The sequence below is a fragment of the Myotis yumanensis genome, unplaced genomic scaffold (assembly GCF_028538775.1).
Source record: "Myotis yumanensis isolate MYYU_CA2020_CCGP unplaced genomic scaffold, mMyoYum1.0.hap1 SCAF_10, whole genome shotgun sequence".
In the NCBI taxonomy this organism is placed as follows: Eukaryota; Metazoa; Chordata; class Mammalia; order Chiroptera; family Vespertilionidae; genus Myotis; species Myotis yumanensis.
In genome coordinates this window covers 34,873,066-34,887,845 of record NW_027223761.1, presented here as the reverse complement: position 1 = coordinate 34,887,845, position 14,780 = coordinate 34,873,066, and the positions used below count along the sequence as shown (strand labels likewise).

General features: G+C 48.4%; 1 protein-coding gene and 1 long non-coding RNA gene across 2 annotated transcripts in view; one reads left to right on the top strand and one right to left on the bottom strand.

The window, feature by feature from the left end:
- The window catches only part of LOC139017202 (uncharacterized), a 425,767-nt gene that overhangs the window by 176,005 nt on the left and 234,982 nt on the right, over nt 1-14,780 (bottom strand). The gene's annotated exons all lie outside the window — the stretch shown is intronic.
- PARVA (parvin alpha) overlaps nt 7,685-14,780 on the top strand; it is a 141,856-nt gene continuing 134,760 nt past the window's right edge. The window contains exon 1 of the mRNA XM_070425258.1: nt 7,685-7,928. Coding sequence (XP_070281359.1) covers nt 7,793-7,928 — 136 coding nt within the window. The 5' untranslated portion in view covers nt 7,685-7,792. The remainder of the gene's footprint in view (nt 7,929-14,780) is intronic.

The window sequence follows — 14,780 nt, the reverse complement described above, 5'->3', positions numbered from 1 at the left end:
CCCTGCTGGGGCACATGTGCCCTCCTCTTGCTCACCAGCCAGGAGCTCTTGGCCTTTCGCTGACCCTTAGCTGCAACTCACCATCCCTCAGCCCTCAGGGCACACTTGATATTTCATGCTCACTCCCTCTCCCAGCTCGTTTCTGGAAATACAAAAAGGTCTGGAAATACAAAAAGGAAAGCCAATGCTGCCCTGGCTCCTTGGGGAGCCCTCAGCCCCTGATGCTGGTAACGGGGCCTGGGAATGCAGCTCACCTCCGGGCCAAGTGCTGTCGGCTGCATGGATTATTCCCTTTAATCCTGAAAGGAAAACCCTTCAGATCAACATTCCCCCATTGTGAGAAGTGCAACTGAGTCTGGGCCCAGGTGTTGGCCTCTAGGCCACCAGGCTGTGTGGCTCGCCCTGTGTCCCTGCCTGGACTTGGGCCTTGTGCTGACCTGTTCCTTCTCTTCCTGTCCTAGATCGGTTCCCATTGCCACCCTCCCCAACACCCCAATGCAAAGCCCTGCTCGGAGGAAACCTGGGATTAGAAGCCGAAGCTGCCACTTTGCAGCATTTTATGTTAACCTTCTGCACTGCCTCTTATACACTCTCACGTGGAAAAGATTGTTAGAACAGGTAAATTACCTACCCTCCAGCACCCCTCACAAAAACCTTTCCAGAAACATGACACTCCAGGAAGGTGCACCCTATGCATCCAGATGACCAAGTACCCCTGACACACTGCCATGCACCCTCTCAGGACACTTTTTTTTTTGCCTCAAATTAGAAGCATGGCATCATATAACCAAGTCCCCAGACCCAAGGGTAGGGAACCAAGAGCACAGGGCTGAGGGGATGGGAGAGAAAGGACTGAGAGTGTGTTGGGGACCAGCTGACAGTGAGGTAGCTTCTGCAGGCCCTTCGAGGTGGAGGGAGGGGTGAGCAGCGAGGGTGGGGAGCAGGATGGTAATAACTGGGAAACAGCATTCACGGTCCCCTGTGAATCTGGTCCTGGGGCCGCAGCTCCAAATGCAGTGGAGCACAGGAATTCAGTTCCCTCTCTTCCCAGAATAATGGAAAGTGTTTCCATAAGAATTTGGGAGAAGTGAGTGTGTGCATAGAGTAGTCCCAAACATGTAAGTATGTGTTTTGAAAACTAATCAATAGCTTAAGAAAAAAAATCAACTAGTTAATCATTCTAAGAGTCACTAGTTCAGGGCTCCACCGCTCACTGGATGATCTGAGCAGCTCAGTTGTGCTTCAGGGTCTTCGTCTGTGAAGGGGGGCTGGTCCTCCTACCCCCTCCCTCCCAGGTTCCTCAAAAGAGTCACTCTGCTGTACACAGGTTCCAATTTTAGAACGGGAATGGCTAGAACATAACTTTGTGATTGGAATGACCATGGTGAACCTCAAACTATTCCAATTCCAACAGCAGAAACAAACAAAAAAACTTCAAATCTCAGCAGAATGAGTAAGAATGGGCAGCTTCCACATGAGGAGATAGAAGCAGGACACTGGGCCAGGAAACACGGCTTCCCAGGGCAGTGTCGCCTCCCTTTTGGACTCTCTCTCTCTCTGAACCGGCTTCTGTGAACCCAATGCCCAGTGTCTTGCAGACCCCTTTGGCCAGTGGTTCTCAGATTCACCCTGAAGACACCATCTGGCCCTGGTGATCTGGTTGCTTCTCGTTAGATGTACTACTTCTGGCCTTCCTCCCTAAGAGAACACATAGGAGGGAGGCATCCCCTTGATATCTCCCCAGCCAAGATGGAGCGAGACTTTGCCCCTCCAGGCCGCACAAATCTGGAGGTGGGTGTGGATGGAAGGTGGGTTACAACCGTGAAAACAAAGACCTTTCACACTGGTCTGGGGAGGGAAAAGGGAGACCTTGGAAGTAATCTCAGTGGCCTATGACATGGGCCTCACACCAACAGCATCGGGGGACCCCAGGCACTCCTGCCTGGCTGCATCTGAAGCAGCTGACAACTCCTTTCTATCCTGAAAAGCTTTGTCCTGCCGCTCTGCCTCCAGAGCGTCTTCATTCCTCTGCTAGACCACGCCAGTAGGAACCCCTGATCTCAGAGTTTCACCTCCGTGTGTAACGCACCCAACTCTCACGCCCAGGTGAGGAAAACCCCCTACTAACGTCTACAGTTCATTACAGGACGTCTGAGGATAGGTAAGCAGGTCGCCTGTCTCAAAGAACTTGAGACACTTGCCCCCAGGGCTGATTCAGAGGCCATTTGAATGGCATCATCCTGTGTGATCTTCAAAAACAATCCCACCTTCAGGTCGCTATGTCATAGGCTGAGGTGGTTCAACTTCCCCTGCCCCTGCCTTCTCTGCCCACCAAGAGAAGCCCTTGCCCCCTTCCCGCTGCCTTCTGGATGCCTTAGTCCAGGCAAGCAGGACTTCTGAAGGACACGCTGACTGGCAGCCTGGCTTTGAAAGGCCACTGCTAATATCCCAGAGTTCCCAAGGGCGGGGGGGGGGGGGGGGGGCGTGCAAAAAGAATTCTCACTTAAGACTCTCACTTCAGAGCCATCTTATCTCTCATGCATCCTTTTCATCCCGAGGAGCACACCTTGCTTTCAGTGATCAAAGGGGTGCCCAAGAGGCTCTGGCTGGCTTCTCCCCACCCCCTGGCCAACCCCCGCTGCTTTGATGTGGTTAAACAACCTCCATTTATTGATTGGGATCCAGACCCTTTGTAAAACCCTCTTCATGATCTGCAGGGGCTCCTGTTTTCTTCCTTAGATGGTGTATTCATTTCCAGGGTGGCTGTCACAAAGTACACAAACTAGGCGGCTGAAAACAACAGACATTTATTATCTCACAGTTCTGGAGGCTAGAAGTACAAAACGAAGGTGTCTGCTGGGCACTGCTTCTTCCCCAGCCTCTAGAGGATAGTCACTTGCCTCCTCCAGCTTCTGGTAGCCCCGGGCATTCCTGTCACTCCAGTGGCCACCAACTTTCTTCTTCTCCTAAGGACACTGGTCTTACTGGATTCGGTGCCCATCCTACGCCAGTATGACCTAACCCGCTATTTTAACCTTCCTCTTCTGAAAGTGGCAGATGCCCCCAGGAATTGAACAGTGACCTCTTGGTTCATGGGTCAACACTCAACCACTGAGCCACACTGGCCAGGCTTAAAAATTAAACAGTTTTGTTATACATTTATAAATTTTTATTGAAGTACACTATACATACAGAAAATTGCTCTAATTATTACATGCACACTCAATGAATTTTCAAAGTGGATCTTCCTATGGAACCAGTACCTGTCCATCAAGATAGAGAACATGAGCAGCTCCTGTAGCCTCCCTCATGCCTCCCACCCCTCCACCTATTCTCATCACTACCGTCCCAGGGCTGATCATTATCCTGACTTCACACTAGCCTGTCTTCGTGAACTTTCTACAAAGAGAATGATAGAGTATATGTCCTTTGTGTCTGCTCTTTTCCCACTCAACATTATCTTGTGAGATACATTCCTATTGTTGCTTGTAGTTGCCAATCGTTCGTTCTCATCACTATAATACTCCATTGTGTGACTATCACAATTTATTTATGATTTAACTGTTAATAGTGGTGCTGTGAACTTTCTAGAATGTGTATCTGGGTGCACAAATGTACTCGTTTTTATTGGGTGTAACCTGGATTGTAATTGTTGGTCATATGGAACTGCCTGGGTTCCCTTCACTGACGATGGAAATGAAAGTACAGAAAGGGCAGAGATTTGTCCACGGTCACCAGCTCCTGAGCCAGGACTGGAACCTGGGATTAGTATCTCCTGATACACGCCTGGGCCTAGATTTCAAAAACAGAGTAAACTAGAGACTCAGCAGAGTCTCACTCAATGCACATTAACTTAGGAGTTGTCCTTATCAGCTAAGCCTTGGGTAAGATGAGACTGATGACCAAGCATGAGAAAGGCAGCTGACCATTGGTGCCATCACTGTAAATACCAATTTACGGGAGAAAGCTGGTGTGGGCCCCTCTACATCTTACCGAAGAACAGTGTGCGATGTGTGTCCCTGATTAAAATACAGTGGGGCCTTGACTTACGAGTGTCCCCTGTCTCTCGGCAGATTTTTTGCATTGAGTTGATAGAGTAATTTGAGTTAATGAGCTCCTTAACGAGCTTGGTCTCGGAACGAATTAAACTCGTAAGTAAAGGCCCCACTATAGGTTTCAACTCAGCCTACTTCAGGGCCAGGCCCTGTGCAAGGCAATTCTCCCATATACTATCTCATTTAATCTCCTGAATAAAAAAGCAGATCACCTCACATCCATAAGGAATCTAAAAGCATAATATCAAAAGAGAGTATTTAAACTGTAAGCAAACTGGAGCAGTTTAGAACATTGCTTTTCAAATAATCTATGGTGAAGAACCAATCCATCATAGACCACTATTTTTGTAAAATATAATAAAAAATTAATTATTAGAAAAGTAAAATAAGACATGCAAAATATAAGCTTCCAATTTTTATTATTAAATTAAACTGATATAAAATTATATTGTTAAATTATACAAGTTTTTATTTTAAAAAATATTTATATTTTTATTAGTTTCAGAGAGGAAGGAAAAGGGAGAGGTAAAAACATCAATGATGAGAGAGAATCATTGATGGGCTGCCTCCTGCACGCCCCACACTGGGAATTGAGCCCACAACCTGGACATGTGCCCTGACCAGGAATTGAACCTTGACCTTCTGGTTCATAGGTTGATGTTCAACCACTGAGCCACACTGGCCAGGCTAAAAGTTTCTAAACACTCTCGGTTTCTACATTTATACCATTGAGGACCAATAACACAGTTTGCAGAAAAATACTGGTTTTCAGACTACACTTTGAGTAGCACTGACTCATAATTTACCACCCATTCCACCTGGGCCTCTCGAGAGGGATTAATAATTACCTTACTCAGAGGCAGAAAGGTTTGAATAACGGGACACCTGCATAACACTGGGCCCTGGAAGCCATTCACTGTCCACATTAACGAGACTTCACCATCCCCTGTCTTTACCACAGACTTTATTCCACAGAATACATAAAAGATAAAAGTGACACATAACTACATAACCTTATTGTTATTTTCAAGAACTTACCTTCGAATCTCAAGGAAACAAACAGAAAACCCTTAAACTTTTCAATAGTTTGCATTGAAAAGACTATTTAACCTCGAAGACTCTTTGAAAGTCCTGGCTTGTGACCACTGATCCTGAACTATTTTATCGCGATCCTTAGTGAAAATGAACGAAGCACCGCCTACAGGAAAGACCTGCCTAAAACCAGATTCCAAAACCTTGCAATGATCCCGACTTTGCCCCGCTCTTCTCAGCCCAAGATGTTACTAAGCTGTGAAGGCAGGGCCCTCCTTACCGCCGTGTACAATAAACTCAGGTTTGCCTTCTCCACAGCTTGTTTTGCTGGTATTTTCTGGGAGCCAGCATTCAACAATCAGGACTTTCCTTTGTTTGTTCCGCCTTTTAATCTTGCCCAGTGACTTCAACTTTAATGTGCATAAAAATTGCCAAAGAGGGCTGTGTACGCAAAAGCACGCATGCGCAATTTGAGAGATCTACATGTGTAATTCTGACTGTGCCATATTTAGGACCTAAGCCCTGCACAAGGTATCAGCAATTGGTAAAGAATAGAGCACCAGGGAATGTTAGAGCTGAAAGTGGTTTTAGGTGCCCAAACATGAGCACGTGGATACAAATCACCTGGTGTAATTCCTGTTCAAAAAATGCCCATCTCTTGGCTTTATCTCAGATGTACTCAACCAGAATTTCTAGAGATGGGGCCTGAGAATGTTTGCAACAAGCTTCCTAAGGGACTGTGATGCACAATCAGGTTGGAGAGCCTCTCTTCTCTTCCATTTTGTAGATGAAGAAATAGAGCCTCGGGACGGGAGTAAACGTGCCCAAGAGCACATAGCTATTGAGCTGTGCTTCTCATGATTCCTTGACAAAGTTCCCAGGGCTGGAGACCAGATTTTGGAGATGTCCTCATGTATCTAATATCCTGAACAAGTAGGATAATGATGTAATCAAAACAATTCTATGTTGCTTCTCAACATCTTTTTGCAATTTATCAGGGTGGTGGGTGGGGGATGGGAGGGGGGCGTAATCTTCCCCTGCTCTGGGCGAAAGTTCTAGCAGTCCTCATGACTTCTCTGCTTCCTGAAAGAGGCATGAGCTCAAGTATAATTTTCAAAAAATTGGACTTTTCAGCAAAGATCAAATGAACACATATTCTGCTTAATCTATTGATCATCTTGTTAGTTACATTTTTGTTCTCAGAAATTGCAGCTTATTAGTTTCCTCATTAGCTCAGGTGAAAGGTGGCTGAACTATTAAAAAAGTTGAAGAACATGTCCTCGGAGTGACACACAGCTGGCCGCGGAGGGCAAGTAGGCACGGGGAAGGGGTTCAAGTTCCAGGCAGCTACTCGCCACGGTCTTTCTTTATTCAGACCACTAGTCTTCTTGAGACCACTACTTTGCTCCATTCTTTTGGTATCTGCTCATCAGCATGTGGCTAAAAATGGACACCCAATCTTAAGTCTGCGGGATCATCACTAACTTCTCAACTTCTGACAAGTCTAAACTAATTCAGGTTCTTGATTAAGACCATCTTATTGGCCGCTCTCCAGTCAAGCATTAGCAGCTCTTTGGGTCAGGTCACTCAGCTGTAGCTATTTGGAGGAAACATAGTTGCTAAGGGGCTGTGTGAGTGTGAGTGTGTGTGTGTGTGTGTGTGTGTGTGTTTGTGAAAGAGACAGACAGAAGAGCCCAAGTGAGAACTTAAAGCGGCAAGCTCAATAAAACGTGCCCTTTAATCATTTCCCGCATGAGTCCTTGAAACATTATGTCAAGGGCACCCTGTTATCCCAAATGAGTCTGGTTGTCATTCTGTTGATTTTACTTAGGTGGGATAAGTTGGGGTTTTTTTTTTGTTTTTTTTTTTTGGGGGGGGGGGAGGTCATTGTCTCACAGGATGCCATGATTGTACCTTCCCATTCATGTTTACACCAACATTTGGGATCCTCCTTTGCACAAGCCATTGAACTGCTAGAAGCAGGAATGTCTCTAAGAATAAGAAGCCTGGGCCCTGTGCTTATGAACTTCAAACCTCTCCGTTTGGGATATGGAGTGAAGAGGGGGTAGGATGTGCCCACTTACGGCACAGCTGTGGCTAAGTGCAGGAACAGTCAGATGTGCCCAGTTGGTGGGGCCTAAACACATTTTGGTTCGCTCGATTTCTTTCCACACCCCCTTTTGGGCACAAGACATGGGCCTATTAACTGCAGAGGTAGAAATGCTGGGGTAAAGCAAGCACCTCACCAAGCAGCTGAGTCAAGACCCTGGGAGACAGAGTAACAGGTGGGTTAAGTTCAGCAACCAGTGAACCGTGCATTTGTGCAAGGATCTGTGCTGGGTGCAGAGCCAGGGGAAATGAGGCTTTCAGGCTCCAGCGCTCCCAGGCTGGAGGGTCACTCACACACAAACATAGACAAGGCTGCACATCCTCCAAGGAGCAGATTTGGGGCATCCTCCCAGCTTTGGGCAGCCTAAGGGCGCAGAGAGCAGGCCTGCCTGGAGCGAGGGCCCGAGCGCACAGCTCCTCGCAGGGCGGAGGGCGGCGCGAGGGAGGGAGAGAGGGAAGGGAAAGGCGAGCGTGAGCTGCCTTAAATGCTTGGAATAATTCCGCTTCCGTTTGGAAAGCCGCAGCCTCAGTCCCGCCGCGCCCGCCCAGCGCCAGCTCCGCGTCCCGACCGGCCCGCGGCTGTCCGCTCCACCGCCATGGCCTCCTCCCCGCAAAAGTCGCCCTCGGTCCCCAAGTCCCCCACTCCCAAGTCGCCCCCATCCCGGAAGAAAGATGACTCCTTCTTGGGGAAACTCGGCGGGACTCTGGCCCGGAGGAAGAAAGCCAAAGAGGGTGAGTGGGGCGCGGCCGCAGGAGCGGCGGGGGCTGGGGTCCGCGGGGTTGGGGCTCCGGCCGGGCGGGGGCGCGCCGCGTGTGCCCGGCGGAGAGAGGGGCGCGGCGACGCGTGCGCGCGCTTCCCGGGCTGGTCGTGGCGGGCCAGGCGCGCCCCGCGGTCTGCGCCATCGTCCTGCGGGTGGTCGCCCGGGCGCTGCGCTCCAGGCCCCGGAGGCGCGGGGTGGAGCAGCCGGGCCTGAGACCAGGCAACGCCGGCTCTGGGCCAGGGCCAGGGCCAGGGCCAGGGCCGCGTGGCCGGAGGGCCCAGGATGGCCGGCCCGCCAGCCAGGAGGCGGTGTCTGCCTACATGTAGGCCCCAGGTCCCCGCCCTCTAGGCGCCCGAATGCTGGCATTTCTCAACTTTCTGCTGAAACTTTTCTGGGCGCCTTCACTCTCACTTTTTGCCTTTCGTTGGTCTTTGAAATCAGGTTGTTTGTTGAAGTCCAGGTGCAGCGTTGGTCTCTCTGGATCTTGCCCATCCCCAGGGCCCAGTGGGGTTCTATTAATGAGGAGGTCAAGATCAAATGTTTGCTGAATGAATGAGTGAAACGCTGGCGTTCCAGGCGGTCCCCCAGGGTGAGGCGCACACACTTAGCATCATGGCCATGACCCTTCTGTGAACTCAGGAGTTGAGAGCTCTTGCAAAAACCATTTCCTTTTCCCACCCGGGTGAACTGAAGCGCTTATTTTTTTTCCGGGACAATTTGCCTTTGCCTGTAAAATATTTTGTCTCATGGGCAGAACTCGCATCTTGGCTTTTGATTTGAAAAATGAAGTGACAGTTCTGAAGAAGCTAGTGATAGATGTGCAGGTAGAAGTTGCTTGGTTAAGTTTTTTTTTTCATAGGCTGCTCAGTGGTGTGGGAATAACCCCTTTGAAGGCTGTGCTACTAAGATGTAAAGAAAGTTTCATGTTCCTGAGTAACTTTAAAGCGTAAAAAAGAGCCCTGGCTGGTTTGGCTCAGTGAATAGAGCGTCAGCCTGCGGACTGAAAGGTCCCAGGTTCGAATTTGACCAAGGGCACATGCCAGGGTTGTGGGCTCGATCCCCAGTAGGGGACGAGCAGGAGGCAGCCAATCAATGATTCTCATCATTGATGTTTCTATCTCTTTCTCCCTCTCCCTTCCTCTCTGAAATCAGTAAAAATATTTTTTAAAACTAAAGCATAAAAAAGAACTTCACTGTTGAGAATTATCCAAGTTGACACTGGGGGCTGGACTTCCATTCTTTATCTTTAAGTGAGAAACTGCAAAACATCCCCCCAAATGTTCTCCCCTATTTGGTTATTTTCGTAAACCATTGAGTATAGTGTGCAGTTGGTAGCAAATCATGAGATCCTGACTTGGCAAGTCTTTTTCTAGACTTCCCTTCTTTTTCCTGCAGTATTCCTGAGAGGGACTCTCTAGCTTAAGACTGGGCAAGTCAGAATTTCTGGAGCTCATGTCCTCCCAGGAGGGCTCGCCCCACCTCTGCCAACCAACTCTTTAGAAAAGTTTACTTCGCAGTAAAAGTAACAACTTGGTCTCTGTATTCATGGAGCCAGGAGAATGAGTCTGATGGTGGCCCTTCACTTTATCAGGTGGACTAGCCTATGTCCCCTCACCAAGCCAAACATTTCTGTTCCTATAGGTCAGTGGTCGGCAAACTCATTAGTCAACAGAGCCAAATATCAATGGTACAACGATTGAAATTTCTTTTGAGAGCCATATTTTTTAAACTTAAACTATATAGGTAGGTACATTGTTATTAACTTAATTAGGGCACTCCTAAGGCTTAGGAAGAGCCACACTCAAGGGGCCAAAGAGCCGCAGTTTGCCGACCACTGCTATAGGTGATCCTCACAGACAAGATTTTATGGCTTGCTGCCATCCTACCTCTTCTATTTCACTCAGGGTCCCCACAGGAAACAGAAGGTCAACTTAGTTGGGACTTCGAAAATAATGTAGGGAGGGACCATTCACAGAGGTGTTTGCAGGGTTAAGGGAACCCAGAGGGATGATGAGGAATCCAGGGACCAGCAGCAGATGGGGATGGGGGACTGTGACCACCCCTAGCCCCGAAGGGATGAGGGGAGCACACCAGAACCCACTGAGAGCTGGAGCTCTGGAAGGGGAGCTGCCTGCCAGGAAATGCAGCTGCAGAGGGACACAGCCACTGTCAGAAACGGGGAGGGGTTGGAGCAGGGAGACGGGCACAAGCGAGCTCTGCATGTTCTCTCTCTTCTCGCCCTGAATCTCTCGCTGGTCCTTCGGATTGGCTGGGCCGAGTGGGAAGTCACCAGAACAAGGGATTCTGGGTGATGTAGGGGTCAGAGCAGTGTGGACAACAGATCATGGGGGGGGGTGCGGGGGAGGGCAATGGAGAATAACAGACCCTCTCAAATGAGCTGCCCAGAAGTCAACGTAGTACAGTATGTAGACCAGTGCAGCCTGCCTTGGCTGTCACCTCCTTGGTTCTAGTGTGGACATCGCGTTCTATGAAGGCAGCCAAGGCTGCTCTTACTCACTTGGCCACCTACATCACACTGTTAATCGCTCATGGAGATTATCAGCTGAAAGACATCTTTATGTCTGTTGCTCCTAAATCATTCCCTTCCCCATCTCAGGTTTACTCCATTGGGTTTTGTTAAACCAAGTGCAAGGTCCTTTTAATCCTTGTTACACGTAACTGTTAAGTCCTGATTCTGTCATCCAGGCTGTTAGCTAATCCAGGCAGTGTAAATGGGTACGTTGAAGAGCGCATGCTTTTCCTAAAAGGGCCAGCCCGCACCAGCTCCAGCTGCTTGCTGTTGAGCCCAGCCAAAGAAGGCAGTGGGGAGGGTTTGAAATGACCTGCACTTGGTGAGGGTGTGCTGGTCTCCGTGATCAGTGCTTGACCTTGCTAGTCGCGAATAGCCATCACTCCCGTAACAGCACGGTCAGATCTTGCTCCGATCATGCCTAATCTCACAGCTCTGTGCTGTGCAGAAACTGCCTTCTTCCACTTTACCTCTAGTGTTCTAAAACCTCCCTCCCTTCACGATTCCTCAAGATCATGATGTCGGTCTAGCCACAAATTATTTCAGTGCTTTGGCATAGAATTTTCCTGGCCCAAGGACTATCATTCATTTGATATCTGTTGTGCCCCACTGTAGTACACAAAGACTGGAAGGACATAATACATGTTAGTTAGCAATTAAAGTCAATAGTTTTATATAAAAACTAGTGACCCAGTGCGCCAATTCCTGCACATTGAAAGGAAATTAATTAGAAGGTGGCCGGCGGTGCGGGACTGGCTGAGATGGGCCAGACACACCCTGGAGCCAACCTCCCACGGTCCCTCCCCGGGTGTCTGCGGAGTGAGTGGGGTCCCTCCAGCAGGCGGGGTCCCTCAGCCTGGCCTGCGGGGGTCAGGCCAAAACCGGCTCTCTGATATCTCCTGAGGGGTCCCGGAGTGTGAGAGGGCACTCTGCAAAGTTGCTGTTGTACAGGGTGTGGAATGCGAAAGCAAGTGTGTAGTAAACCAGATTCAGGGCGACAGTGCCCCAGCAACAACATAACCCACAGCCAAAAGTGGAATTGCTAGGCCACATGAGGAATTGGGCTCCCTACTCTCTGGTTTTGGGATGCATCACCAGAGAACCGAGAACCGCTGCTGCCAAGTCACTGCAGCTTGGCAGCTCCTGCGTTGAGCGTCTGCCCCCTGGTGGTCAGTGTGTGTCATAGCCAGATGGTAGGAGGGGCGCTTAGCATATTAGCCTTTCATATATATAGATGTGCCTTCCTAAGAGTACTTTCTAGCATAATCATAGAATGATTATAAGTCTCATAAGAATACATTGAAACTAGTCATCAATCCAGTGTTTTCATAAGGAAAAAAAATAGCATTCGAGAGGCAAGAGATAATAGAAGTTAAAAGTATGGCCTTTGGGATTAGCCAATTTTCGGTTTGATTTCTGCTCTTACTCCTTATTTATTGCTATAATTTAGGACAAGTGTCTTAATCCCTCAAAGCCTTTGTTTCTTCATCTATAAAATGAGAATGAAAATTCCTTCCTTACATGGAGGTTGTGAGGTTAAATGAGATAAATATGCATAACATGGCACAAATAATAGTTGTTAAAATTTACAGCTCAATTTCACAGTCTTTTTTTTTTTTTTTTTTAATTTCACAGTCTTTACATGTTGACATAGTCTTTTCATTATGGACTGTAGACGATTTCATAGGTTCTGCAAATAGCCTGGTAGCCCATGACTGTATGAAGCCCATGTAAGAATTGTTTGGGTTCCTTTGGAAATTAGGGATCTTTTCTTGCAAGTCAGATCCTTCTATTTCCAAAATGTCACATTTCAGCACTTAAAACACCTGGGCCCCTTCCAGTGAGTTGTAGCTCACTAGAGCAGCTGTCGCCAGAGTGGTCCGTGAAGTCTGAAAGGTTGGCGACTGCTGGTTTAAGGAAACAGAGGCTTTTGGTTTTCTCTGTGGATCTTCTCTTTGGGGTTCCCAGTCCCCATTGATGCCAGATATGCCCGCGTGTGGAAGTTCTTAGACTAGCCTTTCAGAGTCCACTTGCCAAGGGGCTACTTTTCACCTTGCTTCTTCCAGCTCTGTCCCCAAGACTTGCTCTTCCCATGAACACCATCTTGAATGTATTTGCCAGCTGAAGGTGCCCTACGTTGGGTCAGCAGTTATGGTTATTCCTATCATTTACCCAGTTATTATTTCTCAGAGATTTCATTTTGTCTAGAGTCTGAAGTGTTTATAAGGGCTTTAATTAAATAATTTTTCTAACAATCCTAGGACTTACCACTCTGGTTCTTGTTGGCTGTCCAGTAAGACTGGGGAAATTCCCAAACTCTGCCACAGATTTATGGCTTCTGGAGTGAGCAGGACCCTCGGCATGGCTGAGCCATCCTTCTCTCCGAATCAGCTTGCGTTCTCATTTTCTGAAGTGCCTCCTCGTACCTTCACCACGCAAGCTCTTCCCCAGACTTTGAGATAGAAAACTGAGTACCAGGTGTGAGCTTATTCAGTTTTCCTTCAGCACCCCCCGCCCAACCCCCTTGTCTATACCTCTCCTTTCACGCTCCCTTCCTGCCCTATCCCTTCCATGGCTGTCCCCTTCCCCTTGCTCATGGGGCCATTCATTTCCCCTTTCTCCCAGACTTGGCATAGCTAGATACCCTTTTCTCATAGCCTCAGTCCTTTTCATGCTGCCCTGTTCTCCTAACATTCTGTAAATATGCCTGAGTCTTTCCCATTTGAAGAAAATATCCTGATACTGGTTTCTTCTTAAGCTACTCACCAGAGGTCTTGAAAGCATTGTATGTACTGGCTTTCTTTTTCTTATTTCCTAGTCGCTTCCCGATTCACTATTCCCAGTCTTTCAGTAGTTATTTGAGAGACAGACTTGTGCCAGGCACTGTGCTGAGTGCTAGGATATGGCGGGGGGCGGGGGGGGGGGTGGTGTTGGCGGGGAGCAGGAAATAGACAAAGATCCCTGCCCTCACGAAGCTTATATTCTAGTAGAGGAGACAGATAATAAAGAGAGAATCATAAAATATGTGTATTTTGTATGAGTGATGGTAAGTGCTATAGAGTGAAATAATGCAGGAAAAGGGAAAACAGAGTGGTATGGGATGAGGAGGTGGTTGGTAACTTTAAATAGGACTACTAGAGAAGGCCTCATTGAGAAGGGTATATTTGAGTCAAGACCTGAAGGAAGTGATAAGAGAGCCATAGGTGTATCTTGGAGAAGAGCATTGCAGGTGGAGCAATTGGCAAATTCAAAGGCCCTGGGGCTGGGGTGTACCTGGGGTGTTGAGAGCCAACAAGAAAGTCACTGTAGCCAGAGGAGAAAGTGAACACAACTTTGGAAGTAGGTGTGGTTTCAGGGGTAATTAGTAAGGGTGGAGCAGGATATATAGGATCCTGGAGGCCATTGTAAGACAAGGGCCTTTAGTCAGAGTGAGATGGGGAGGTTTGGGAAGGTTTTTCGCAGGAATGACATGAGCACCCTTCTATTTTAACAGGATCACTGGTGCTAAGTGATGGAGGGGGCAGGGAGGTGAGTTAGGAGGCTGCTGAAATGATCCAGGTGAGAGACAGTGGTGGCCTAGAGCTGAGTGGTAGCAGTAGGCGGGTGAGCATAGGATTCTGGATATAGTTTGAAGACATAGCGGATAGGACTTACTGAAAGATTGGATAGAAGAGGAGAGTAGAATCAAGAGGACTCCAAGGTTTGGGTTTGAACAGCTGACAAGATGGAACTGACCTGAACTGCGGTGGAGAATTCTGCAGAAGAGCAGGTTTGGGGAGAAAGGAACAGCTCAGTTTGGGCCGCTGTTTAGTCAGAGGTGCTTCTGCACTTCCCAGTGTTGATGTTGAGTTCACATTTGGTTCTCGGAGTCTAGTTCAGGGGAGAGGTCTGGGCTGGAGACACATCGGGGAGTGGATGCATTTAAAGCCTGAGAATGAATGGGATCCTCCAGGAGGGGAGCCTGGAGGTCCAAGGACTGAGCCCAACGGTTTTCCAACTTTTATAAGTTGGGAGATGAGACGGAACCAGCAAGAGAGATTGCAAAGGAGTGGCCAGTGTGAGATGCGGAAAACGGAGAGTGCGGGTCCTGGAGGCAGCTGGAGAGTCCGTTCTGTTCCCTCTCTTTAGGTGGCTCTGGCCGAGGTCTCCAAAGTCAGTCTCTTTTCAACATGATTCCACTTGTGTTCTTGGTGGCATTTGACGTTTTTCAACTTTGTCTTCCTCAGAATGATCTTGTCCCTTGACCTTATCCACCCTGCATTGGCTCCCTGTGTCTCCGTGCCTCTTGCTCGG